Source organism: Diceros bicornis, chromosome 4, assembly GCF_020826845.1.
Source record: "Diceros bicornis minor isolate mBicDic1 chromosome 4, mDicBic1.mat.cur, whole genome shotgun sequence".
Lineage (NCBI taxonomy): Eukaryota > Metazoa > Chordata > Mammalia > Perissodactyla > Rhinocerotidae > Diceros > Diceros bicornis.
In genome coordinates, this window is record NC_080743.1 from 58,993,817 (window position 1) to 59,019,616 (window position 25,800).

At 57.8% G+C, this 25,800-nt stretch overlaps 2 protein-coding genes across 7 annotated transcripts; both read left to right on the forward strand.

Moving 5' to 3' along the window:
* Positions 1-487: 487 nt before the first annotated feature.
* On the forward strand, positions 488-4,705 carry EFNA4 (ephrin A4). Of its 4 annotated transcripts, none has more exons than XM_058539371.1 (4): positions 488-670; positions 2,786-3,081; positions 3,520-3,588; positions 4,154-4,705. In XM_058539371.1, exons 1-4 carry the CDS (start codon positions 558-560, stop codon positions 4,252-4,254), a joined length of 579 nt encoding a protein of 192 aa, XP_058395354.1. In that variant the 5' UTR covers positions 488-557; the 3' UTR covers positions 4,255-4,705. The 4 variants fall into 4 exon arrangements, with proteins under 4 accessions (XP_058395354.1, XP_058395353.1, XP_058395352.1 ...); XM_058539370.1 differs by having other exon boundaries at positions 490-670; positions 4,177-4,705; XM_058539369.1 differs by having other exon boundaries at positions 490-670; positions 3,523-3,588; positions 4,014-4,705.
* An 8,944-nt stretch (positions 4,706-13,649) lies between these two features.
* EFNA3 (ephrin A3) lies at positions 13,650-22,861 on the forward strand. 3 transcript variants are annotated; one of them, XM_058539361.1, is made up of 5 exons: positions 13,650-13,777; positions 19,745-20,058; positions 20,512-20,577; positions 20,764-20,841; positions 21,061-22,861. In XM_058539361.1, exons 1-5 carry the CDS (start codon positions 13,650-13,652, stop codon positions 21,189-21,191), a joined length of 717 nt encoding a protein of 238 aa, XP_058395344.1. In that variant the 3' UTR covers positions 21,192-22,861. The 3 variants fall into 3 exon arrangements, with proteins under 3 accessions (XP_058395344.1, XP_058395342.1, XP_058395343.1); XM_058539359.1 differs by lacking the exon at positions 13,650-13,777 and having other exon boundaries at positions 19,268-20,058; XM_058539360.1 differs by lacking the exons at positions 13,650-13,777; positions 20,764-20,841 and having other exon boundaries at positions 19,268-20,058.
* The last annotated feature ends 2,939 nt before the right edge of the window (positions 22,862-25,800 follow it).

Genomic DNA, 25,800 nt, shown 5'->3' on the forward strand with positions numbered 1-25,800 from the left:
CATTCGATCTTGCTAGCTAAGGCTCTGTGTCTGGGGTGGGGGTGGGGGGCAGGAGGCGATTTGTCCCTTCTCGCGCTATCCCTAAATGTGCTAAGAAAAAGAGGCAATGTGCTAAGGTGGCTGGACAGGCTTGGTGGATACTCGCCCGTGCCTCACTTTCCTCTTTCGGGGCAAAGGGCTTGTACTCCTATTTAAATATTCCAAACTTCTAATAAGGCTTTCTACCCTATATTGATGCAGACACGACCTCCCTAAAGAAAAACTCCTAGATAGTAGAATACGTCCCTCCTCCCCGTCCCCTCGCAACGCGGTCTAGTCTCGGAGCTTGGCTAACCTGGCGCGCGCTACGGCGCACAGAGGGTTAACGAGAGTTGGCTCTCAGTGGAGAGGCGGATACGTGCTCCCATTGGTGAAAAGTTACCCAGGGGCGTGGCCAATGAGTCTCGGCTCTCCACCCTCCTCCCCCCACTCCCCCCTCTCCACTTTGTACCTTTCTCGCGGCGACTGCGAAGGGGGCCGTGACGGGCCGGACCAGATCAGACCGGACCCCGGGGGCGATGCGGCTGCTGCCCCTGCTGCGGACTGTCCTCTGGGCCGCGTTCCTCGGCTCCTCTCTGCGAGGGGGCTCCGGCCTCCGCCACGCCGTCTACTGGAACTCCAGTAACCCCAGGTAGCCGGGCCGAACCCGGCGAGCGGCAAGCCGGGCCTGCGCGTGCCCGGGCCGGGCGCGCGCCCGACACTCGCTCTGTGCGCGGCGCCGCCTGAGCCCGGCCGCGCGCCAGGGCTCCTTTGTTTGAGCCGGCGGGGGAGGGGGGAGGGGCGAGGCGCGCCCCGGGTCTCCCCCCGCCCGCACGTGTTGGGGGCGGGCGAGGACTCTACCCCCGAGGGCAGTCGGTGGGGTCTCGGAGCCGAGAGCTGGGGGACCTTGGCCTGCACTCCGAGCCCCGCCCCCCTCGCTCCTTTCCTGATGATCCCCAGACTCCTCCGACCCCAGATGGGGCGGGTGGACTTGAGAGGGAGGGAGGGGGCTTTATTCTCGTGGAAGAGCGTGGGTTACTCTCCTCCTGCTCGTTTGGCCTCCCCTCTGGCGCTCCCTGTCTCCTGTTCTCATTCGATATCTGTGCTTTCATCTCAGTCATCAGTCCTACTTCTCCCAGTCTCGTCCCTGCCCTTCTAGCTGAATCACCTTTGGGCAAGTCGTTTGACCTCCCTAACCTCAGTTACCTCATCTGTAAAATGGGCTAATAATACCTAGTACCCTGGGAAACCCAGCGGGCTGACTGAGGTCATGTGTGTGAAAGAGGTCCAGGCTGCACAGCTATATAAACTATTTCTTTCTCTCTCCTGAGATGTCAGCCTTTGAACCTCGGTATTTTTTATTGTTTCCAGCGTCCTCTCCAATGCTCCCTGCCTCTCTCTGTTTTCTCCGTGTGTTTTCCTTTCTGATTTTCTACTTGAGACAGTCTGTGACTCTGTCCATTCATTCACTCACTAGCATTTATTAAGCGTGCACTGTGTGCCAGGGGTTGTGCTGTGGTGCTGGAGATTAGATTAGATTAGAGGGATGAAATCTAGACTTTGCCCTCTGGGAGCCCAAAGACCCCTGGGAGGGAGGTCTCCAGACAGGTCATTACAATACCAATACCATGTGATGAGAGCTATTGTCTTCCAACAATTCCTCCCTCTGTGTTCCAGACCAGTGCCTCTGAATCACTTGGAGGACTTGTTAAAGATTCAGGTTCCTAGCCGCCAACCCCGAGGTTTCTGGTTCATTCATTCAATCCACACATATTTACTGAGCGCTGTCCTTGTGCAGGACACTTGTGCAGGCACTGAAGATGCTGTGGAATAAAACATACAAAGGCCCAGCTTGTGTCCTAGAGGTCTGAGCTGAGCCCAGGAATCTGCATCTCTAATCAGAACTCCTGGTGCAGGTGGTCCTTGGACCACCCATTGAGGGACAGTTGGAGGCCTTTCATAAGTCAAGCTGGGCTGCGTGCATGGTGGGGAGAGGGGAAGTGGCTCATGCTATATTTGATGCTGTGGGGGGCAACCTATCTCAGCCCTTCCCGCTTGTACCGCCTCCCCCCAGGCAGCTCCCAAGAGGTAGGGAAGGGAGTTGTGAGGAGGCCGAAGATTGTGTGATATGTGGAGGGCGCTCCCCTCCATGTCTGGCACTTCCTTGTCCTGGCAAAAAAAGAGAGGCACCCCCCATCCACTCTCTCATTCTTTTTTTTTTTTTTTTTACCGTGGCATTCTTTTCAGCGTTGGATTGAGGTCTAAAGGGCAGTCTTCTTCTCTCTGCATCTGTTAATGAGGATGCTGTTCCCAGTCTCCATCTCTGCGTCTGTGGCTGCACTGTGGACCCAGATCTGTACCCCTTGCCTCTGTGCCCCAGCTTCTTGGCAGCAGCCATCTACCTAACATTTATCAAGCACAGGTGCTGTGCCAGCCCATGTTGGGCACTGGGGCTAGAGAGAAGGGTGACAGCTCCAACCTGAAAGGTAGGGTGTGGTGAGTGGCCTTCTCACGTTTGAGCCACATGGTTATGGGCACTGAGTCCTGTAACGTCTCTGAACCCGAGAATCGGTTACCTCAGCCATTTCTTGCACTCTTCGTCTCTCAAGAGGTGTCAGCCTGGGGAACTCAGGCCTTGCTGAGGTACTCCCTCTCTAGTGTGGGGGAGAGGCTGGTAGGGACCATTGGGAAGGGGTATCTCTGACCCTCATGCCCCAGGCGTGCTGTGCCATAACTCCCTCAGCCCACGCCCACCTTGTGCCTGCAGGCTGCTTCGAGGAGACGCCGTGGTGAATCTGCACCTCAACGATTACTTAGACATCTTCTGCCCACACTATGAGGGTCCAGGGCCCCCCGAGGGCCCCGAGACGTTTGCTTTATACATGGTGGACCGGCCGGGCTATGAGGCCTGCCGAGCAGAGGGGGCAGGGGCCTTCAAGCGCTGGGTGTGCTCCTTCCCCTTCGCTCCCTTTGGCCCTGTTCCGTTCTCAGAGAAGATTCAGCGCTTCACACCCTTCTCCCTTGGCTTCGAGTTCTTGCCCGGAGAGACCTACTATTACATCTGTGAGTGAGGAAGGGCGCAGTGACCGCCTCTTGGGGAAGGTGGGGAAAGGAATGGGGTGGCCTGCCATTGCCACCAGTCAAGGCAGAGAGCCTGAGGTGAGGGGTAGGGAGAGGCCTGGGAACGAAGGCCAGGCCTGGGATGGGGAGGGGCTGTGCTCAGGGAGTGGGGTGGGAGGGCCTGAGTCCAGGACTGAGTAGGGGGACATCTCGAGTGAGTCTATAGAGAGGAGGAGAGAGTAAGAGGAGCTAGGAGAGGGGACTAGGGGGATGAGGAGGAGCACGGATGGGGCCTGGCACCTGGGTGTGGCCCAAAAGTAAGGAAAAGCTTTCCAGGGAACTAGAGGGAAGAGAAGCTGGGGAGGCAGGGGTGTGAAACTGGGTCTGAGGTATACAAACTAGCCTGTGCTGACTTCTCCCTCCCGATTCCCTACCACCCAGCAGTGCCAACTCCGGAGAGTTCTGGCCAGTGCTTGAGGCTCCAGGTGTCTGTCTGCTGCAAGGAGAGCAGTAAGTGGGTTGGGACATGGGAAACAACCTTCTGGCTAGTGTGGGGCCCTTGGGAATGAGGGAAGGGGTGGGGAGAATCTGAGAACATCAGACTCTGAGGGGTCCAAGTGGGGCGTTAAGCTGTGGCCTCTTCCCCGTTCAGCCTTGGGGGAGCTTCCACTGCACCCCTTTATGCTGGGCCAAGGGAATGGCATCTCCAGGGACGAGGCCTTTCAAGGTCTTAGCTGAGCTCCTTGTCTCTAGTGGCAGTTTGGGGGAGACTTGAAAGTTGAGGCTGAGAGAGGATGAGGTGGTAGATTATGGGAAGGGAGTGGCTGGTTTGGGAGACCCTGGAGGATGGGATGGGAGTGAGCAGCTCATGGGGAGGGCTGGAAGGAGGCTGCTGAAATGGAGGACCCATCAGTGCTACCCCCTCCCCCTCACAGAGTCCGAGTCAGCCCATCCTGTTGGGAGCCCTGGAGACAGTGGCACATCAGGGTGGCAAGGGGGGGGCACTCCCAGCCCCCTCTGTCTCTTGCTGCTGCTGCTCCCCATTCTGCGTCTCCTGAGAGTTCTCTGAGCCAAGCGGACCCTTCCTGCCACCCTCAGGAGCCAGAGCCCTCCCAAGACTCCCTGGAAGAGGGGCCCCTGCTACCTGAGCTGGGAATGCCAAGCCAGACAGATTAAGATGGAAGAGTGATGGGGGCGGTCAGAGGGTCTGAGGTGCCAACCCCCTCATCACAGGCTGAAGAGGAGCTGCAGGGGAGACAGCCCTGGCCACCCTTGAGCAGAAGCAAGACAACCATAGGGTCTCTGTTGGCTGCTTTGATGGTGTCATCCCATCCACCAAGAAGACTGGGATTTGGTGGGATCAAATCCTTGAGCCTGCTGGAGGCCAAGGCTGAAGACCTGGGGACAGGTCGATTGCTAGACCAGGGCAAGGAAGAAGCTGAGGCCTGCTGTCTGTGCCCAGTGCCCTGTGGGCCTCTTCCCTGGTGCAGCACCTTTCCCTCCCCAGGGGGTCACTCAGTTGTCTTCTGTGAAGATGGACTTGCCATGTGGTTGAATTTCATGCCAGTTTGTATTTTTATAAGTGTCTGGACCAAACCTTCAATAAACCACCCATCTTTTTCTTGCTCTTCCCAACGTACCACCCTCTGACTCCTTCCCTGACACTAAGGCTCCCTGCAGCCTCTACTCTCAGCTTGTCTTGGCCTGACCTCCATGCGAGCTGTGCCCAGGCCATCCATGCCAGGCCTCAGTAGGCACCCCTCTGGGCAGTGTGGGGTGGGTGCCAGAAGCAGCTGTGGAGCTTGGCACCCTCTCCCACCTCCCTAGCTGGCTTCCTGTGCTGAGGAGGGGGCAGATGCTCCTAGCGACCCACCTGCTTGGGGCACTGCCCAAGCTGTAGTAGCACCAAGCAGGGTGTGGAGGCAAAAGCAAGGGCTAGTGGAAAGACAGCAGCACCTGAGTTTCTGAATGTCTGGGTCCCTGAGAGCTGGGCACCTGCCCCCTCCCCAAAGGCAGTCTGGGCGGTGCCAGGCGTAGAACTGGGAAGGTAGGGTCAGATCAAAGCTTGCTTCCCAGCGACCTCTTTGTTCTTCCATTTTATAAGAGAAGGGGGTGGGGCCGAGGAGGGAGGGCCCCCTTGGCTCTCAGCCCCACACTCTCTCCAGCTCTGGCAAGAGAGGCTATGATCCCCCCAAGCCCAACCTGAGCCCTCTTTCTGAACAGTGTCCTGGGTGGAGCCAGGGTTAGGGGCGCCCCTTTCCCCGCAGCTATGCTCCACCCGCCCTGGTGCCCCGAAGCCTCCGCTGGCACAGTGCCGGCCCGCCTGGCACTGAGCCAGCGATCGATAGGTGGATGTTGTGCTGATTAGCTCGGCCCGGCTGCGGCGGCGAGAGGCGTGTGAACACGGGGCGGGGTGGGGGGGTGCTGAGACTGACGGACACCGAAATGCTGGAGATTTCAAACCCTTTCCCCATCCCCTTGCACACCTAGGTCAGACCCTGGTCCCTCTCGGTTAATTCCATTGCTCTGGCTGAGGCCTGGGGTGGAGGACACACCTCGGGCGGAGCAGACACGAGTCAACCCCTTCCCCCATTCGAGGCCACTTTCAGAAAATGCCATGTCTGTAGGTGCATGTTCCTGCGTATTCGTGTGTCAGGGCCCTCACCCCAAACCACGGTCTTTAGTAGGGGTGAGGGGCTGGGGTGCGGAAAGAGTGGAGTCAGCTGAAAGATGAGCTTTGGGCTCGGTCTTGTGGTCCTGGGTTCGAGTTGCGTCTCTACTGTCCTTCAGGAGAGTATCTATATGTTGCCGTGGAAACAAACTGTACTGCTACCTCCGCCCCTCTCCAGTGAAACTGTAGGCGGGGCAGGCCGGGGAGACTGGTTAGTAGCCCCTGCCCTGAACTGAGAACTGGGGGTGTCACCCTGCTCCCATCGGCGCCAGACACCCCCGATAGTGGGCCAAGCTGGGCGCGCTCGCTCCCGAGTCGGCCGGCGCGCGGATCCGCCGCTGATAAGAACGCATGTGCGAAACAGACGTGGGGCCCAGCCGGCTTTCCCCGCACTCAGACACAAGCCCTCACTCGCAGTCAGACGCGCACACTTGATACAGACACATGCCCTCGCGGGCCGCCCGGCTCCCTGCAGGTGCAAGGGTTTACCTCTCGGCAGGGCAGCCTGCGAGGGGGGGTCGCAAACTCAGGCCCGCCGGCCGCAGGCCTCAAGCCAAGCCAGTCCTCCCTACATTCACTATCCTCACAGCCTGGGCCCTGCGCGGACGGCGGATTCAGTCCCAGGGCGCGTCCCCACGGAAAGCGAGAGCCAGGTCCGCTCATGGGGCCCAGACGGGCCGAAGGCGCTGGGCGGTCTTCCGGGACTGGGCCCTACCCACGAGAAATCCTCGAGGCGTGTTCCGGGGCGCGGTCCCAGGAGGCTGAGCAGGCCTGCAAGTTTTGGGGCGTCACTGATCTCCCCTAAACTCAGCGGCGCTAGACAGCCGAGGGTGGGGCCCTCAGTTTGCTGGGCCTGCCCTAGTCTCTCCCGAACAGTGCGAAAACTCCCCTCATCTTTGCATCACTCTATTTCGCTGTCCCAAGAAGCTGAGAGCCCAGATCCTGCTCCACACTTTCCCCGGTTTTAAATAGCCCTCTTTCCCTAGAAGCTAAACCTTGAAGTTTTGGTCTTTTTATGGGACCCCTCCCTTTTTCCTTCTTCTCTTTCATTAATTTCTTCTTTCCTTCCCTTATTCATTCGTTCAGCAATTTGTGAGCTCCCACCGCGCCCTTCTTTCAGTCGGCCACACCAGCTGGGATCGTCGGGGGATCCCCAGTGGTGACGCAGCTGGAGAGGGGCACGCTGGCTTCTAAATAACCGATAGAGTCCTGGGGCCTGGGGCATGAGGTCATCAGCGGTGATGCCCATTGGTTCAGGCCTGGACGTGGGGGCCGGTCCCCATAGCAACCGACGGTGCGTCCTAGCGTAACCTGGAGAGTGGTCTTTGCTTGAGCACCAGTAGCAGCTTGGGTGTGCTTGGGATGGGGCGGGGAGGCTGGGGTGGAGCTCAGCTTCCCAATTCCTGCAGCCCTAGCCCAGTTAAGCTCTTATCTTTCTTGAGATCCTCTTCTCACTCAAAGTAATGGTCAGTGTCTCAACCCAGGAAGGTTAGGAGGGGAGTATTGGCAAAAGCGTTGGGGTCCTGGGTGCAGAGCTGCCGACGGCCGGAATGTTAATTCTGAGATCCTCGTGTTTATCTGCATATCGTCTGCATCTCATTTGCATTCTCTTCATTTAAGGTCAAATTGGGCAGACATCTCCACATCCCCAGCCCTGTCGCTTGTCTGTACCCGAATCTATCCTTTAGCGGCTTTAATCCCTCTCTCAGGTGTCCAGTTCCTTACCCCACCCCTCTTCCAAGCCTCTAGTGTCTCCTGGGTAGTAGGGGGCACAGCCTAGCTAAAAGAAAAAGGATAAAAAGTCTGCCTCTCCTCTGGATGTTTGGTGACAGATGGGGAGGGCTGGTCTGTACCGCCTAGAGACTAAATTGGCAGAGCAAATGGTGGGGGGAGGTGCCCCAGGCTGGGTTGAGGGTCTCTAGGGCCAAATCACCCACACACCTGGTAGGGTGCTGGAACTGGGGATGCCTGCTTGAGAGGCAGGCCTGCCCACCTGTCTGGTGCCCGGGCAGCTTCCTTCCTCCAATTAAACACTAATGAGGTGTCATTAACCCTTACTTTTCCTGCCAGCCCTCAGGTGAAACTCAAATTCATGGTCTCACACTGAGTAAGAGGGAGAAAGGAGGCCTTTGAGGAAGCCCAGAGGCAGTAAGGTCAGGGGACCAGGATACAAGAAGGCGGGGCCAGAGGCATGAGCAGCATATACGGGTTATTCTCGGGGTGCTTACGAGAGATTCTAGGCATGAGGGTCCCACTGTCAGAATGTGTTTATTCTTCTGTTCATCAATTCAACAATTATTTATTAAGCACCTCACCTATTCCTACTAACTAAATACCAGGCTGCATGCTTGATGCTGGGGAGACACACTTGGATAAGACAGGATCCCTTCTCTTAAGGAATCTTCAGATTACTCGAGAAGACAAACTGGCTGACAAATAATTATAATGCAAATGCTATTATAGAGCTATGCACAAAGTGCTATGGGAACACAGGGAAAGGGGGCTGTCAGAGGAGGCTTGGATTCTGAAGGACAAAGTTTATGGCATGGGGGGATGTGTCGAACAATAATAATTCTTGTGGGTTTGACTCAGTGTGAGTCCATGTTTAGCTGTGTTTTCAGGACTGCAGTGTCTGCCCTCCCAGAGCTGTATGTTTTGCATCTTTGTGTATGTGTGTGAGTGTATATGTGTGTTGTCTGGATCTCTGTGTGTCTGGAATCCCTTCTTCTGAACACACATTGTGGTTTTATTACAGATCAATGTTTGCCGTGAAGCTCTTGTGCAGATTAGCCTGAACCTGCCCAGCCCAGGGGAGGGGAAGTGGAGAACTGATGTTGGCTCTTTGGGAAGGGGTGGGCAGGCACCATCTTCACACCTGGGGGCCCAGACCCTCGGCTCCCCAAGTGGCAACAGGCTGGCCAAGGGAGGCAAAGGGCTGGACCCCAGACTATGGTAGGCTGTGCCCAGGCCGTAGTCCCCTCTGCCTCTGGATCCCCAGAGGAGACATGGGGGTTACAGCCACCACTCCCCACCTAGATCTCAGGCCCCCTCCCCCAGCCTGTTCTTCTTCTGTCTGCGAAGGAGCAGGCCAGGCCAGCTCAGACCTGTCTGCTGGCTCTCTCCTGCTGGGAGCGGATCCTTTCCAGGGGACAGGAGAGGGCTAGGGAATGCTGGGGCCTACTGGGAGGCCCCAGGTACTCCACCCAGGCCCTCTGTGGCTCTCTCCAGCCTGGATTCTCCCCACCCACTCTGGGCTGCCACTTCTCTGCGTTTTGCCCACACGTAGCCACCTTTGCCAGGTAAGCCCTGAACCGCTAGGCAGAAGGTGGAGGTGAGAGCTCTGGCAGTGAGGCCTGGCGTGGCGGGGGTGGGCAAGGAGATTGTGAAGCTATTCAGAGACCTCTAGCCCCATTCTCTCTGTCTCCTTGCAGCCACTCACTAGATAGCCAAATTTTGGTGGCAGGAAAAAGAGAGTCTGGATCTAGGCAGAGTTTTAGGAGGTAAGGAGAAACTCTGAGGCCTGAGGGGAGGGTCAAGGACCCCTCTTCCAGTGTCAAGAATGGGACTTCCTTTTTTGGCTGTAACTTCTCCTCCCGCTAATTCCATCTAATCTTTTCCTACCCCATCCCTACTCCCCAAGGCCTAGGTTACCTCTCCCATTCTGATAGCTCTTAGAGAAGCTTGGAGATGGGGGAGAACAAATGGAAAAGAGAGTCTGGGGCTAGTCTGGGTGGGCAGACCTCAGGAGATAACCTCTTGATAATTATGACGATGAGGCCTCCATTCATCAAGCACCTTGTGAGTCCTACACACTGTGCTAAGTGCTTCCTGAACAAGGATCTGAATCCTCATAACAACCAGCTCCTCGAGTTAGGGCATTACTATCCCCATCTTACAGATGAGGAAGCAGTCTCAGAGAAGGGAAGTGACTAGCACAGCCAATGAGTGGCAGAACTGGAATTCGAACCCAAGCCCATCCTGTTAACTGCTAAGCCACACTGCCTCCTCCCAGCTCTTCTTGAAGCACATTCAGAGGATTCACACACACCTCTAGTGTAACACTCCAGAGAGGCCTCCCTGCTTCAGGCTTCTTAGCTTGCTGGACTCTTTAGAGGGATCAGGGTATGAGTAGAAACAGAGGTTATTACACCCTGACCCCACCGACCAAGCCCTGCATCCTAATTTCCTGTGTCCAGGACCACACAGCAGTGCATGGTCTTCCCTGCTGTTAGTCGTGTGTGTGGTTCCATGTCAACTCATGGACATTAGGGCACCACGTAGCCATGTTGACACACACTTGGAAATCAGAAGATACGTCCATTGCCCTCCTTGTCGGCACCCAGGTTTCCATGTTAGGACCACACTAACAGACTGTCTGTGCTGGGCACACACATGAGCCCTCTGCAAGGTGCAGAATCTGTGAATATTTCATGTCTGGAGCTGGCGGCTGCCTCTCCCACTCACACGCGTGCCTGATCCTCCCTCTCACAGGCTCCTTGTTTATTTGTTTAATGAATTATTTATCCATGGCCCCCTTCCCTCCTGGCCTCTCCCTCCCCCAGGCCCTAGCCTCCATGATTTATTGAACACAGCTCAGCTCTGTGGTTGCCACCCGATGTCCCAGGGGCCGCCTTGGGTACAGCCTGTGCGCTCCCTCTGCCCCCGACCTGTTCAGCTCCCTGCTTACTTGGCCCTGGGGAGGTGGGGGGTGAGGCATCATGTTCAGAGAGCTCCCAGGGGCCTGAGCTCAGTGCTCCCAGAGAGAACATGGCAGCCAGCAGTGTACTGGCAAGCCTGAGGGTCAGAGGGGAATGAAGGCAGAGCTTGCAGGAGAGGAGAAAAGAGGCCTGAGGCCCTAGACAGAGAGGGCCAGCCTCATGGAGAGAACCCCAGCCTCCATGGAGGCCCTCACCCTACAGAGAGCTGTTGGTCAGGGCCCAGGCCTTAGACATCAGTGTTTCAAACTGTAGGTTGTAACCCAATTGGGATGGTAAAATCAAGAAATCAATTTTACGGGTCTCAACCAGCTTTTTATTTTATTTTTTAAAATTTTAGGAATAGAATAGAAGAAAAATATCAGAGTACATTCTCTGTAATAAGGATAAGTATTGTTTCATGAAACTTGCTTCAGTTGTATGTGAATGTGTGTGTGTGTGTGTGTGTGTGTGCGTGTGTATTGTAAATGCAAAATGTAATCTTACTGTGGGTTACAGTCAGGAAAGGTTTGAGTCACAAACCTTTATAAACAAGCCTAGACCCCACTGATGGAGGCCTGGGTCCTTCCATGACTCAGATGCCACAGAAAGAGGCCTGGGCTTCAGATCAGGTCCCAGGCATAGGGACAGTGGCCCAGATCTTATACACAGAGACTCAATCCCTGGAGAAGCCCAGATCCCATGAATAGAGGCCTATACACAGGCCTAGGCATTATAGCTGGAAGCGCATATCCCATAGTCAGAACTGCCACATACAGTTGTGCAGTTCGTGCATGGCACAAAGGAGCCACTCAAGGGGCTAGTAAAGGCTGACATCAGCCCAAGCTCCCTAAGCTGGGGAGACACATACGGCCACCTCCCGCTTAAGGAAGTAGCACCTTTGTATTTACACAAAGGCACTACTTGCCAAGAGATGCACCCTAAGGACTGGGTCTGCATAGAGGGGTGTTTATTCTAATTCACACAAAAGCCCAAATCATCTAGCAGCTGATTTGGATAGAGGCCCAGATAGACAGAGCACCAGATCCTGTGGACAGAAACCTAGGCCCTATAGAGAGTGTCTCAGAGCTTAAAAACCAGTGGCTCAGACCCCATAGAGAGAGCTGCTTAAATCCTACAGAGAGGGCTTCAGATTCCAGAGAGAAGGGCTCAGTTATGGGGCGGGGGGGGGGGGGGGGGGGGTAGGGGGTGGGGGATGGGGAGGGTGCTAGATTGTAAAGAGGAGTATCTGGGCCCTATAGAAAAGAGCCCAAATCCTTAAGCGGGACCCAGATTCTACAAACAGGACTTCTAAAATGGAATCTCAAGTCCTAGGCCAAACCAGCAAGCTCCCACTCCCTATGAATATGGGTAGCCTCTCTGCAAACTGTGGGTACAGAGGGAAGCCTCCCATTGCAGAGCAGGGAGTGTGGGTAGGTGGGGAGGGGGCTGGGATTTGTGGCACCTGGAGTAGGCAGGTTAGCATCATTTGGGTGAAACAAATCTCCCTGGGGATGGGGAATCTGGGGTGAGGGAGAGCTGTTTGCAAAGTCCCCCATTCCCATCCCAAAGGGCCTAATTTATTTTCTGGCTCCTGAGAAGGGAAAGGAGATCTCCTGGGGGGAAGAGGAGCCAAGGGAGGACAGTGCCTGCTCTTGCCTGGCAGCAGCTGGGCATGGGGCCTATTCTGGATGGCACTGCCCCTGTCCCAAACCCAGCACTTGAGGCTGACTTGTGGTCAGGACCCCTGTCCCGCCAAGGATGAGCAGAAGAAGGGTGCCTCTATGTCCTCTCTCCTGAGGACATGAGAGAAGAAGAGCATCACGTCTGTCTCCCAGGGCCCAGGTGGTTGGCTTGGGTTCTGAGAATCTGGTCTGAGACCCGGTCCTCCTGGTCACTCTTAGTCTGAGCCTCTCCAAAAGAGAAGAGACGAGGGGTGGATACCCCTAGGTCTGGGTTCTAGACCCTTTCCCTCAACTTCTACTTCCTAGGAAAAGAAGAGAGAAGAGACAAGCACAGAGCTGTGTGTGTGTCCAAGAGTGCATGTGGGTTTGTGTGAGAGTCATTGTGTGTGTGCATGGGTCTGGGTGTGTGCTCCTGTGTCTGTGTATCTATGTGCCTGTGTTTCTACAGATCTCTAGTTGGCTGAGAGTAGCTTTACTTGTGTGTCTGCGAAGAGTATCTGTGTGCCTGTATGTCTGTGTCAGGTGCCTGTGTTTCTATGTTCTCTGCCTCTGGGTGGCTGTGCCTTTTCTCCTGAATGTGTGTGTGCAGTGTCTGTGCTTGGGTGTCACTGTGAGGACAATGACTGTGGTGAGAGCTGGAACACAGGGTGCTCTGCTCTCGGCCCTTTCATCAGCATCTGTGAGAGTAGGACTGAGAACGCCTGGGGACACCAGTGGCTGCACTGGGAGGGGACCCTGCATAAGTGTAGTGAGGAATCCTTTGTAGGTGTCCCAGGAGACCTGGTTTGCTCTAGCCGACTCTCTCCTTGGTCCCTCCTCCGAGTTGGGCCCTGGACGCCAAAGGCCTTTTCAGCACCCAGTACTGACATTCTTGGGAGCTGAGCTCCTCTACCCCACCTCCAAACAAGCTTCATGCTCAGTTGGGGGCTTCAGGTCAACGGCTGTCAGGTCCTTGGCGCCAGCTGAGGGGTTCACCACCCTCTAGAACCCACCTGACTCCTCAGACACATGGGAAGAGGGGCATGGAGGAAGCAGACGGCCAGACTATTCAGAAAAGAGAGAGGTCTAGTTCTACTTATTATGAGGTCCTGGACCCCCAGCTTTATTTCAAGTCTCCTTCACCCCATCCCAGAAATGAGTATGCTCACACGAGATCAAGATCCCTGTCTTGGCCTCCCTAATCCTTCTCCTGGGAACTCCAGACTGGGGAGAAGGCCCACGACCGGCGGTAGCAAACCAAACCCAGGAAAGAGAAGCGAGAAGCGCGCCGGTTGTTCCCGAAGGGGCAGCACCACCCCCACCTCCCACGCGCCGCGCGCTCCGGGCCAGAGCGGGGCGGGGCCTGCCGGGAGCGCGCCAGGGGCGGGGCTTCGGGGGCGCGTCCGGGAGGGTGGAGGGAAGGGCTGGGGGCGTGGCCTAAGGCTCGGGGGCCGGCGGCGGCAGTGGCAGCAGGGAGCTGGGAAGCGAGAAGCCGGGAGCGCGGGGCTCAGTCGGGGGGCGGCGGCGGCGGCGGCTCCGGGGATGGCGGCGGCTCCGCTGCTGCTGCTGCTGCTGCTCGTGCCCGTGCCGCTGCTGCCGCTGCTGGCCCAGGGGCCCGGGGGGGCGCTGGGAAACCGGCATGCGGTGTACTGGAACAGCTCCAACCAGCAGTGAGTCTGGGGCCCAGGGATCCCGTGCGTCCCGCGTCTGCGAGAGGGGGAGCTGGTGGGCCGGGGAAGTCCTGGGGGAACCTGGGGTGGGAGTCCTGGGAGACCACAGCTGGGGGCTGGGAGGTGAGGCAGCGGGGGCACACTCTGTGGGCGTCTGTGAAACTCAGGGGGTGTCTGAAAGAGGCTGTTGAGGGTGTAGTAAGGAGGGCTTGGGCCGTACGGAGGAGGCTGCTCGGGGACACCCCACCCCACCTTGGCTTCTCTCCACACCCACCGCTGGAATAGCGTACCCCTATCCCACAGTCCCCCATCTTTACCCCCTTAGACCGGGCTGGGTTTAGGAGTACCAGATAGGCCGCTGCAGTTGGGGGGCCCAGGGATGACCTGTTTTCAGCCATGAGGGTTTTGAGGGGTTCTGTCTAGGACTCCTGCTTTTAAAAGTGGCGTCCAGAGCTGAGGCATGGAGTCCAACCGAGCACCTCCTCAGAACGAAGGCGAATGGGTTGCCCTGGTTGTGTGGATAAGCCTGGCTGGGGTGAGCTGGGGCTGGGTCGCCGAGTTGGGGGCCCTGGGGGTGCTGCTTGGTTAGGATGGAAACATGGGGTACTGGCGAAAGAGAAGAAGGCAGGGAGATGTCGGCGTGTCACACACGCACACACACGCCCGGGCTAGGGACGGCGTGTGGCTCCAAGTGTGAGCGGGCGTGTGCGGCTGTCAGTGTGTGTGTGTCTGAGTGTGTGATTTGTGTGTCTGCGTCGGCGATCGTCTGGGGGTGGGAGCGGGCGACGGGTCGGGGAGGGGGCTGCGGTCGCTGTCCGCGTGGCCGGCTGCGTCTGGGCTTGGGTGGCTGTCGGCGCCGCCGCGGTCTGGGCGGGTGTCAGGGCGGCCGTGTGGTTTCCCTGGGTGTGTGGCGCGGCGGCTGGGTGCCGGCTGCGGGACCAGGTTCTCGCTCTGCTCAGTCCTCGCTGCCCTTGTCTTCTCCTCCCCGCCGAGCCCCCGTGTCTGTGTACTGGGGGGATCCCTGGGGACGCGGGGGTCACTGTTGCACCTGTCCAAGTAGCGGCGGCACTGGCTCTGGCTCCCCACCCCGGAGGGCGACTCGGGAGCAAATGGCGAGGCCCCAGGGGAGGGGGCCGGGCGGCCGCGACCCCCAACGTCCCGGAGGAGGGGCTGCCGCTCACCGCTCCGCTCTTTGTTGTTTGGGGCTCCGCGCCTCCCCCTCTCTCCCTCCTCGCGCCCGGAGTGTCAGACTGGGGGTGGGGATGAGCCAGCGACACCCCCCTCTCGCTTCCCATGGAAACCTCTGGGGTGAAGATTCGGCCCCTCCCCCCTGGAGCGGGGCTCAGAGAACTCCGGGGGCCTCTGGGGGCTGACTCCCCTGCTCTATCTACTCGTCCCCCTCCCCCAGACTCACATGTCCGCCCCCCGCCCTGCTAGAGTCTGGCGGAGAGTGGAGAGCGCGCAGGTGAGGGGCCCTGGGTTCCCCACCACCCTTCGGGGACCCTCGCGTTCTTAGAGGAAGCCAGAGCCAGGGGGATGCGGGAATGGCCTGGGTGGGGGGGGATGTTGTTGATCAGGTTCCCCTCCCCCGCATACACCTGGGCGCAGGTGAAAGCCCTAGGAGGGGATGGGGGAGCCTGGATTCCGGGAGCCTCCTCTCTATCTTCCCCGCTACCCCGCAGGTCTGGACCGGCAGAGGTAGGAGGGGGTGAGCACCCGGCCGGGAGGCCGCCGCCGCCCCCGCCTCTCTTCCTCGGCCTTTGTTGCCGCTGCGCCCGGGCTCCCCGGCTCCCTCACTGCGGCAGCCGCGGCCCCATAAATCGTGAGAGCGACGTGCTCCAGAGCCGGGAGTGGAGAGGGCCAGGGAGCTGGGGGCGGGGCCGTGCCGAGCCACAGGCTCCCGCGCCCCCTCCACCCGGTCACGTGAGCCGGGCTCCTGGCTCCCACCCCCCGCGTCACGTGCGGAGGGTCTCTGCCCCCTGGGGTCACGTGGAGAGGGTCTTGCGACCCCGCCTCTTGGGGTCACGTGGGAGGGTGCTGGTGGGACACGTGCGGCGGCCCCCTTTGACAGACCTGGGGGCAGTGCCCTGCACAGCGGCCGCGATCTCGCCCCCTGCCCCCCACTCAGCCCCTCTGTATGGTCCCCTGGAATAGGGGAGACCTGTTCCCAACCTGGCCTAGAAACTAGGGATGGAGGGACTATACTGGAGAGAAGCACGAGAGTGTGAGGTCAAAGGGTCCTCTGAGCCCGGAACTGAATTTGTGGGGGTGGGAGGACCAGCCAGTGGCCAAATAGTTGCCCCCTGGTCTGTGCTTCATTTCTTTGCAGAACTGAGCAAGGGTGTTAGTATTCGCCCTTATCTCAAGAAGGCTCAGGAACATCTTTCTCTAGCTGTCTCCCTACCTCTCTCTTTATCACTGAAATGTTTCTGTTGCTGATCCCTCTTTCATTCAAAGATTCATTCAACAAATATTTATTGAGGCTCTATTACGTCCCTATTGGTCTTTCTCTGCTTTCTCCCTGTCACCGAGTCTCTGCCCTGCACTCCCTTCCCTATCCCTAATATTCTTCTTTGCGTCTCTCCGTCTCCGTCTCTGCTGTCGGTGGGCCTCTCTGGATCGGCCTCTACGTCTCTCCTTCTCTCCAAGTTTCTCTCCTTTCTCGTCCTCTTCCCTCTCTTTCTGGACCCCTCTCTTTCCCTGTCTCCCTCCCTTTCCCCTCTCAGTGAATCGGTCTCGGTAATCTCCCTTTTCGGCGTGTCTCCGTCTCACTCCGTTGCTGTGTGTCTCGCTTTCAGCGAGTCTCTCGCTCTTCGCCGCCGCTGCAGATCAATAAACCTTCGCCGCCGCCGCTGTCGCAGGGAGGAGGGGCGGGGGATGTGGGGCGCGCTGATTCCCTCCCACTCGACGCGGGCCGGAGAAGCCGGGGACCCAGTCCCGGGAGGGCAAGACTCGGCGGGGTGCGGAGGCCGAGGGCGCCTGACGGGGTGCGGGGGTGTCAGCGTGCACGCGCCGCCCCGCGTGCGTTCCCGCCACCCACCCGCTCCCAGCCCGGGCGCGCGGGCCCCACGCCGCGCACACGTGGTCCGGCCTCGCCTGCTGGAGCGAGCGGCGCGCAGCCTCGGGCGCGCGCGCTAGAGGGAAGGACAACCCGGGTCTGGTGTCTTTACATCCCTCCGCCACTTCCTTAGCTCTGCATCCCGGCCTCTAAGGGTGGGGGGCAGGGACTTAACAAGTTCGGGGCCCCTTGGGATCCTTTCCCTGCTCCCTGGTCTTGTTAGACACCCTGTTTACCTGCCCCTAATTGCCCCGGGGAGAGAGGTTTGCTCCTTCCCCGCTCCCCCGCCAGGCTCGAGCAGGCGGGGCAATGAAGGAGTGAAAGAGAGGGGTCGGAATGCGCACCGGAGGCAGTGAGAGCGAGGAGAGCCGAAATAACGGGGTGAGGGGGCACCCCCTCCAGGTGGGGTGTGTCGACACTTGCCTTTCTGCGAGAGAGGTGGGAGGCTCGTAGGAGATGAAGTGAGGAAGAATAGAGAACTGTTTGAAGGGACAGGCACAACCAGTCCCCAGATCCTAGCGTCCCCACCGCCCCGCGGGGGGGGTGTGGCCCTGGAGGAGTGGTTAGCTGCAGAGCTTCGCCCGGGCCTAGCGGCACCTCCCTCTTCACTGCCAGGGCAGGTAGGATGACAGATTCAATTAAAGCGCCCAAGCCAGGCAGGCATCTCAGGTCTCCCAGGAGTTGTGGCTGGGGATTCCTGGCACCCAGCCTTTCTGCCCCCACTGTCCACCAGATACCAGCTGGGCACAGCCATTTCACAAGCAGGTCTGTCTCCCACATGCCCAGCTTGGGGGGCATTACAGGGGCTGCTTATGCCACCCAGCCCAGGGATAGGTAAGAGATGGCTTCTCTTCACCTGTGGTTGCCCAGCAACAACATTTTTGTAAGGCTAGTGCCCACCCGGTTGAGGAAACCGAGGTACCTGTAGGAATACCTCTGGCTTTGGCTTATTCCCTGCTGGAATGGGGTGTGTTATAGGGGAAACTGGGCAGAGCCCCAGGGAGGGGCTACTTCAGAGTAGGGCTGGAGGCTTGGGTGAGGCTCAAGGACAGAGGTCCCAGTGTGGCAGTGCAGCTGCTCCATGCTGACACCCTACCACCGGTGGCCCCCTCCTCAAAGCCTGCAGGGGAGGAACAGTAGACTTTGGAGTTGGGGATAGAGAGGCAACTGGGGTGGTGGCTGGGAGCTAGGCCTGGTCTAACCCGTTTTCCTGCTCCCAGTGCCCCAGGCTGAGACTCCTGCCCACCTGAGTGCCAGGACCAGGGAGGGGCCTGAGTGACCCATCACTCCCGTGGGAACCGAGTGGGGCTGGTGGCATTCCTGATGACTCAAGGAGGCTGTGCCCAAGCACCAGCTCTCACCTATCTGCTTTACTGCTGGGCTTGGAAGGGAGTGCTTGGGGAGGGGGCAGCACAGGCAAAGCCAAGGAAGTAGGATAAGGTAAGGTGGGGAGGGACCCTGAAGGCCCCACTCATGAAGAGGCCTCCAAGCTCATTTTCCTAATGGATCTAATTACTGTTTGTGGAAGTGAGAAGTACCTGGTGACGTGGGGAGCCAGTCTCTCCCCTCAGGGAGTTCCCAGGGACCAGGGACCCCAATGATTTGACATTTTGCCAAGTATCCCATGCTTTCCTGTGTCCACCATGCTCCCCTCTCACTGCAAAGATGTATGCATTCCTACCCTAAGGAAATTAGGGGAAACTCCTGCCTACTTCTCTGAGTTTCTTTCTCCATCCAGATGTTTTTCCCATCCCCACACCACTCAATACCACCATCAAGGGTGTTAAGACCAACGCTGATGATACCTAGCAAGGCAGGTGGGGATTACGAGGGACCCAGCATCTGCTTCTCTGTCACATAGAAGGATCATGGAAGTAAGAGGCACAGCCATCTCGTCTGGGCACTATGCCCATTACTCTGCCAAGCATCATTAAGGGGGCAGTGGTGCCCAGGTTGAGGGAGGAGGTGTATAGAGACAGAAGTTTTTGCTGATTCGCACGATACCCACGTGGAGCCTTGGTGTTGAGTCCCTTAGCTCCCTGATGTGTCATGTCACGTTATTGGGGACCCAATTGCCCACGGCCTCTGGGTGGAGGTCAGTGGGACTCAAGGTACACAGGCTATTGATACTGTAGAGAGAGCATGTGCCATTGTGTGTGTGTGTGTGTGTGTGTGTGTGTGTGTGTGTGTGTGTGAAGGGCAGGGAGAGAGCTTGAGATTGCTGGAGTCAACCAATACTGGCATGCAAGTCAGGCACATACACAACCTAGCTTTTCTATGTGTATGCCGCCTGTGAGTGGGCGGTGGACATATTTGTGAGTGTGCCATAGAACTTATGCATGTATATGCATGAAGCCTTCGTACCTGCGAATGTGAGGGCAGGTGTTGTCGGACTAGCCTTGGGGGTGGACTGGCAGCGGCAGGAAAGCATGCTGGGAGAGGCGATGGAGGGTGCGCATCCCTCCCACTTTCACCCTTTCCTTCCATTCCTTCTATCCCTCCTCCCCACTGGGTGAATTATGGGGGATGGACAGAGGAAATCCGGGCCTGGGTCTGGGAGTCGCAGGGGCCTGCGCCGTTTCTGTGGTAACCAAAGCATACGTTCCCTTCTTCCCTCCACCCTTCTTCCCCGCCTCTTTTCCTTTGGCAGCAGCCTGGGTTCCCTGCGCTTTTGCTACCCTCTGGTGGCCACCAGGAGAAGGACAGAACAAAGAGTGGGCATGGAAGGATAGTGCAGGAACTGGCGGCACTAGGGCCCTGGGGATGGAGACAGGGACTGAGAAGAGAGGAAGCTCAGAAGAAAAGCCGGGAGGCTCCGAGGACCCTGGGGAAGGTCTGCGGAGCGGTGAGGTGGAAAGCGGGTTGGCTTTGGGGTTTCTTCTCTCTGACCCGCTTCCTTTCCGCCACAGCCTGCGGCGAGAAGGCTACACGGTGCAGGTGAACGTGAACGATTATCTGGATATTTACTGCCCGCACTACAATAGCTCAGGGGTGGGCCCCGGGGCGGGGCCGGGGCCCGGAGGCGGGGTGGAGCAGTACGTGCTGTATATGGTGAGTCGGGCCGGCTACCGCACCTGCAACGCCAGCCAAGGCTTCAAGCGCTGGGAATGCAACCGACCGCACGCCCCCCACAGCCCCATCAAGTTCTCGGAGAAGTTCCAGCGCTACAGCGCCTTCTCGCTGGGCTACGAGTTCCACGCCGGCCACGAGTACTACTACATCTGTGAGTGACAGCCGGGCGGGCCGGGGCGGGGCCTAAAAGTGTCTGAGTGAACAGCCAGGGGGTGGGGTCCCCAGGGGCCAGAGGCGGGCCAACGCGGCTGTCTCGGTCTCCGTCGCTAGGAGTGATACCCCGGGATGAAGCGTGGGGACAGGGGGCCTCAGGGTGTCAGCTCAGACAGGGTCGTCAGGCTATGAGAGAGGTTTGGTAACAGTCTGAAGTTTGGGTCGCAAAATCACTGTTTCTGTGAGGGACGTTCAGGGTCGAGGTTTCTTGAGGGGTGGGACCAAAGGGGCTTCTAGGGCTGATGGCGGAGCCGCAGTGACCAGTGCCCAAAGGGTAGGGGAGCTACTGAAGGAGACTGCCCAGGAGGGGCATTTCCAGAGAAGGAGAGTTTCTGAGTGAGGGCGGGGTGTAAATCGGGAGAAAGCGACTCAGGCCCAGTCTCCTCCCCAGCCACGCCCACCCACAACCTGCACTGGAAGTGTCTGAGGATGAAGGTGTTCGTCTGCTGCGCCTCCAGTGAGTATAGTCGGCTACCAGCCGCGACCGCATCCTCGGCTCCCCTGCTTTGGGGCTCCCCTGGCTTCCTGGGGGTGGGGACGGAGGGCACAGGCGAGGGGGACTCGCTCCCCAGCTGTAGCAGGAGGAGGGGATCCTGGCCCTGACTCTCCCCTCCTCTCTCCCCACCCGCACCCCACCCCGCAGCATCGCACTCCGGGGAGAAGCCGGTCCCCACTCTCCCCCAGTTCACCATGGGCCCCAATGTGAAGATCAACGTGCTGGGTGAGTCTGCGCAGCGCCCTCTTGTGGCCACTGCTGGAACCGCAGCCCCCTCCCCGGTGCCTGCTCACCTCGCATGCCTTCCCCTGGGGCAGCGATCCTTCCTACCCCCGTGGGTGGTCACGTCCCCAGCTCCACTGCTGCTGCCGCTGCCGCTGCCGCGTGCCCGCGCCCCGGCGCGCAGCCCAGCCCTCACCAGTCTGTCTATTCATTTATCCACAGAAGACTTTGAGGGAGAGAACCGCCAGGTGCCCAAGCTGGAGAAGAGCATCAGCGGGACCAGCCCCAAGCGGGAACACCTGCCCCTGGCGGTGGGCATCGCCTTCTTCCTTATGACACTCTTGGCCTCCTAGCTCTGCCCTCTCCCTTGGTGAGGAGAGATGGGGCGGGGCTGGGACAGAGCAGGGAGCCTTTGGCCTCTCCAAGGGAAGCCTAGCCAGTGGGGCCTAGACCCCTCCTCTAATGGTTGGACGACGTGGGGTCTGCACACAAGCATCTGTGCCCGCCCCTCTGTCCCCTCCCCACCACATAGGGCAGTGGACCAGGCGCAGGAACAGCCACGGGTCCCAGGTGGCCTTGTGGCTCTGGTAATGTTTGGTACCAAACTGGGGGGCCATAAAGGGCAGTGTTCAGGACTCCCTACCCCGGGTACCTTTCTCTGACCCCTGGTGCCCTCCCCCGTTTGTCCCCCCAGAAAGACAAATATGCCCCAGAGAGAGTAAATCGAAGCATGGGAGACACCCCATCACTCTCTTTTAGGGGCAGAACATGGGGAGGGGACTAGATGGGCAAGGGGGTGGCATCACCTGCTGCCCCCTTCCCCTGTTTACAGCAATAAGCATGTCCTCCTCCCCCCACTCCCACTCCCAGGATTGTGGTTTGGATTGAATCCAAGTTTACAAGTAGACACCCCTGGGGGGGCGGGCAGTGGACAAGGGTGACAGGGGGTGGGCATTGGGGTGCCAGGCAGGCATGTACAGACTCTATATCTCTATATATAATGTACAGATGGACAGAGTCCCTCTCCCTCCTTAATCCCCTGACCTTCCTTGACTTCCCTTTCCAGCTTCAGACCCCTTCCCCACCAGGCTAGGCCCCCCCACTGGGGGACCCCCTGGCCCCTCTTTTGTCTTCTGTGAAGACAGGACCTATGCAACGCACAGACACTTTTGGAGACCGTGAGACAACAACGACCCTGCCCCTCCAGCCCTGAGCCAGGACCCAACTCCCAGGACCTTGCCCTGCTCACCCTCTGTGGTCCCCACCCATCCTCCTGGGCCTTTTTCAAGTGCTTTGGCTGTGACTTTCATACTCTGCTCTTAGTCTAAAAAAATAAACTGGAGATAAAAATAACTGAGTGTGTGTGATTTCCAGGGCCATCACCCTTTTGTACACTGGTTAAACCCCACAGGTCACGGGGCCGGGCGAGGAAGGGGATTCTGGGGCCAAAGGCTCAACTGAACACCTGGTTCTGTGGCTTGTCTCCCTTAAGGAGGCAGCTCCATGTGGAGGGAGCAGCAGGGGCTTCCAAGCTGGGCCTGGATGACCCTGGGGAACTCATTCAACTTCTCTGAGCCTCAAGGATCTCATCAGAAGTTTTGGGTTATAATACATGTCTCTCAGGATTGGTGTTAAGGGTCAAATGACAGAGAGGTATATGGCTCAATCGAGGATGCTCTTCTCCTTTTCTTCCTAGTCCATCTGTCATCAGAGCTTCTTGACTGGGGTCTATGGATTTCAGGGGGGCTGTGAACCTAGATAGGAAAAAAATTATATCTTTACTTTCACTCACCTGTAACTGACATCTAACGTTCTCTGATGTACTCGGGTGACAAGCCACAACAGTTTGAACAGTGCCTGTGACTTTGTAACCAACAGAAATCACAGATGTTTCCAGACTGCATTATGGTTTTTGAAGATATCTCGAAATATCGTTTACTCTTGTCACTACTTTGAAACGTCTGTAGTTGTTAGACCGTCCTTGTTTTTAATGTGTTAATAAAGAAGCATATATATTACTATACCAAAAACTGTAAATGTTTTGATAACTGTTTCAATATAATTGGTTTCCTTTATAATCTGTTGTAATTTTATTTTATTCATTTAAAATGTTATGGCCAAAGGCTGAGAGTTTGCTGGTGCTGGGGCGGGGCATGGCTCCAGCATCCTGCATCCCATCAGGAGAGGGAGGGGACAGAGAGCGAAAGACCGAGAGCAGGTGAAGCAATCAAAGGTCTCTCCTCAGGAGCTGTAGCCCTGCCCGGGCCGGAGGAGATCAGGGTGGTACAGGTGGGCACTGCGTGGGGGGGTGCCCATGGGGCCAAAATCTACCTGGGCTGCACGTGCCCAGCCAAGTGCCCTGGTCCAGGGAGGAGGTGCCTTTTTCTCATTGCCCAGCTGTGCACCCTTGGGGTTCATCCCAACCAGGTTCTCTAATTGGCACTGTGTGGGCAGGCTGGGCCCTGCATGAGTGCCCCTCCTGTGTGCCCCTGTGGCTCTGGCCAGCTGCATTGTGAGAGTCCCTGGGCAGCAGGGACTGTGTCTTCTCCCCCTCTGTACTCATAAAACATGGGAAATGGAATTTCAGCCAGACCCTGGAGAGGAGGGAGGTCTCCTGCTGGCAGAGCAGGGAGGAGTGGGGGTGGGAGGGCAGGTGGGGAAAGAACCAAGGGCGGCCGGTGCACCAGTCTGAGGCTCAGAGACAGGACCGAAAAGGTAGGCTCACCCATCCAATTGTTCATGGATTCAATCAACGTTTATTAAGCACCTGCTGAGTGCGGGGCCCCATCCTGGGTACTGGGGATGCAAAGAAGACACAGTCTCTACCCTCGAATAAGCTCCTAAATTAGCCTCTTCAATTGATACATGAAGAGGAATCAGTCACACATACACTCACGTATGACGATATAACCAGGTGTTATGCGGTTAAATGCCAGGCGACTGTGGGAACATGGAGGAAAAAGCACACTCATGCCTGAGGACATAGGGAGGAGGAGATACACGACTGGGCAGAGTCTTGAGGGCCTTGAGGCTGAGGAGTGTGGGTTTGTCCCGTGAAGGAGCCATAGCAGTTGGCCTAGGCTGCAGGATCCCTCAAATCCCCGGACCTTGGGGACAGAGTCTGGCCAGCTGGGATGGGGCGGGCCTAGTGGGTTCAAAAATCCAGGGATGGGAAGACTGCAAAGGGCCAGGCGTTTGGGGGCAGGAGCTAGAACAAGCTGACTTCCATTGACTGAGCACTTACTTTGTGCCAGACTCTGTGCCCAGTGTCTTATGTGCATTGCGAGCCTCGTGACCTTGAAAACCTTACCAACCCAATAGCACAGACGGGAAAACCGAAGGTCTCAGAGGCTATGTCCCTTGAGTAGGGTCACACGGCCTGGTAAGGCTGACATTCAAAGTGGGTCTGACTGTCACCATGCTCTGACCGCTGGAACCTGTACCACCACCTGGAACCCTGCCCCACAAGTCCTGTCACCCCCTCCACCAAAGTCACTCAGAGTTTTGGGGGAAAGACATCAAAGAACCTCAGATCTGGACGGGGTGAGCCAAATCCGAACCTCAGATGGGGAAACTGAGGCTCAGAGAGAGCAAGCGACTTACCCATAGTCACTTAGATGTCCACGGCAGAGCCAGGACTGGAACTCAGCTGTCCTGAGCCCCCGTCTTGTTTTCTCCCACAATGCGATGACCCAGAAGGGAAGATGTGCCTCTTCCCAGGAACTGAAGCTGGTATTTGGACCCTCTTAAACCACCACAAGCAGGGATTAAGGAGGAAGCACCACTCACCTCAAAGATCCCCTTTCATTTCCCCTGAGGCTGGGGCTTCAGGAAGCTCCGGGGTCCTGTGGGGTCTCCTGTCAGGCAAGGTTTTAGTTCCCAGAGCATGTAATGGGGAGTGGGTGTGGGGTCAGCACTTAGTTGGACAGACACCAGTGACCCTGAGGCTGCCTGGCCCAGGTGGTACCAAGGTCTGCACAGCCCAGGGTGTCCTGGACAAAGCAGAGGGGAGATGACACCTGCGGCAGGGCCTGAGGGCAAGGGCTGGAGGTGCGAATGAGGGCAGGGGCTGGCAAGAGGGAAGGAAGGGGCTCACAGTCCAGACTCAATACCTACTGATGGATAGGATAGGGCAGGTAGGACAGCACAGAACAAAACGGAATCGCTTCAGATACGGGACTGAGCAAGATACTGGGGGAGTGGGGCAGAGGGCGACAGGATGACAGCAGGGCAAGAGAAAGCCAGGCTAAGCCACCTCCTTCCTGCTGCCGCACCCCAGTACCTGGGGTGCCCTTAGAACATGCTGATGGCCAGATGGTGCCCCCAGGCCTGGACATTCTGTGATTGTGCTGGCCCCACACCAAAGCACAGGGCCCTGAGGCGAGGGGAGTCCAATTCGGTGAGCTGTGCTGGCTCCAGATGGGCAGCCCGCCCACCCTCAGCAAGGTCTTCTTCTTGTTTGCTCTCATTCTGGCTGTGGGTAGGGAAGAGGAGCAGGGCCGTTTATAATCCAGGCTGGATTGGAAGCCTTGTCCCCCGGGTTGGGGGCCTGCAACGTTGGCCCTTGATGGGAGCAGGGGGCTGTGCTGGGCTCAGCCTGTTCTCAGGCCTGGGGCAGAAGGGAGAGGTCCCAGGCCACCCTCCATCCCAGAATTTCTCTTATCCCTTACCCTCTTCTTTCCCTCCCTCCAGTTCTGGATGCTTTGGGGTTAGGAGTGGACTTGGGCCCAGTCCACACCTGTCCAGCCAGAGCTACTCAGCCCCAAAGTCTTACATGTTCTCCCTCACCTTCCTTTTCTGTGCAGTCAGCAAACTGGGGGGCATGGGCTGGGCTGGGGGGACATGGGACGTGGGCTGGATGTGGTGGTGACATGGCTGGAGGGGAGAGGGATCGTAATGGAGAGACATGAGCTAGGACTAGGAGACATGGACTGGGATGGGGGACACAGGTGGGGATGAAGG

Excerpts from the sequence above, each read along its gene's own strand:
- EFNA3 (XM_058539359.1), top strand. The coding sequence starts at position 19,362 with ATGGACAGAGGAAATCCGGGCCTGGGTCTGGGAGTCGCAGGGGCCTGC. Across the intron at positions 20,059-20,511 it reads CCACGAGTACTACTACATCT|CCACGCCCACCCACAACCTG; the intron begins GTGAGTGACAGC and ends TCTCCTCCCCAG. Across the intron at positions 20,842-21,060 it reads TGTGAAGATCAACGTGCTGG|AAGACTTTGAGGGAGAGAAC; the intron begins GTGAGTCTGCGC and ends ATTTATCCACAG.
- EFNA4 (XM_058539368.1), top strand. The coding sequence starts at position 558 with ATGCGGCTGCTGCCCCTGCTGCGGACTGTCCTCTGGGCCGCGTTCCTC. Across the intron at positions 671-2,785 it reads TGGAACTCCAGTAACCCCAG|GCTGCTTCGAGGAGACGCCG; the intron begins GTAGCCGGGCCG and ends TTGTGCCTGCAG. Across the intron at positions 3,082-3,519 it reads AGAGACCTACTATTACATCT|CAGTGCCAACTCCGGAGAGT; the intron begins GTGAGTGAGGAA and ends CCTACCACCCAG.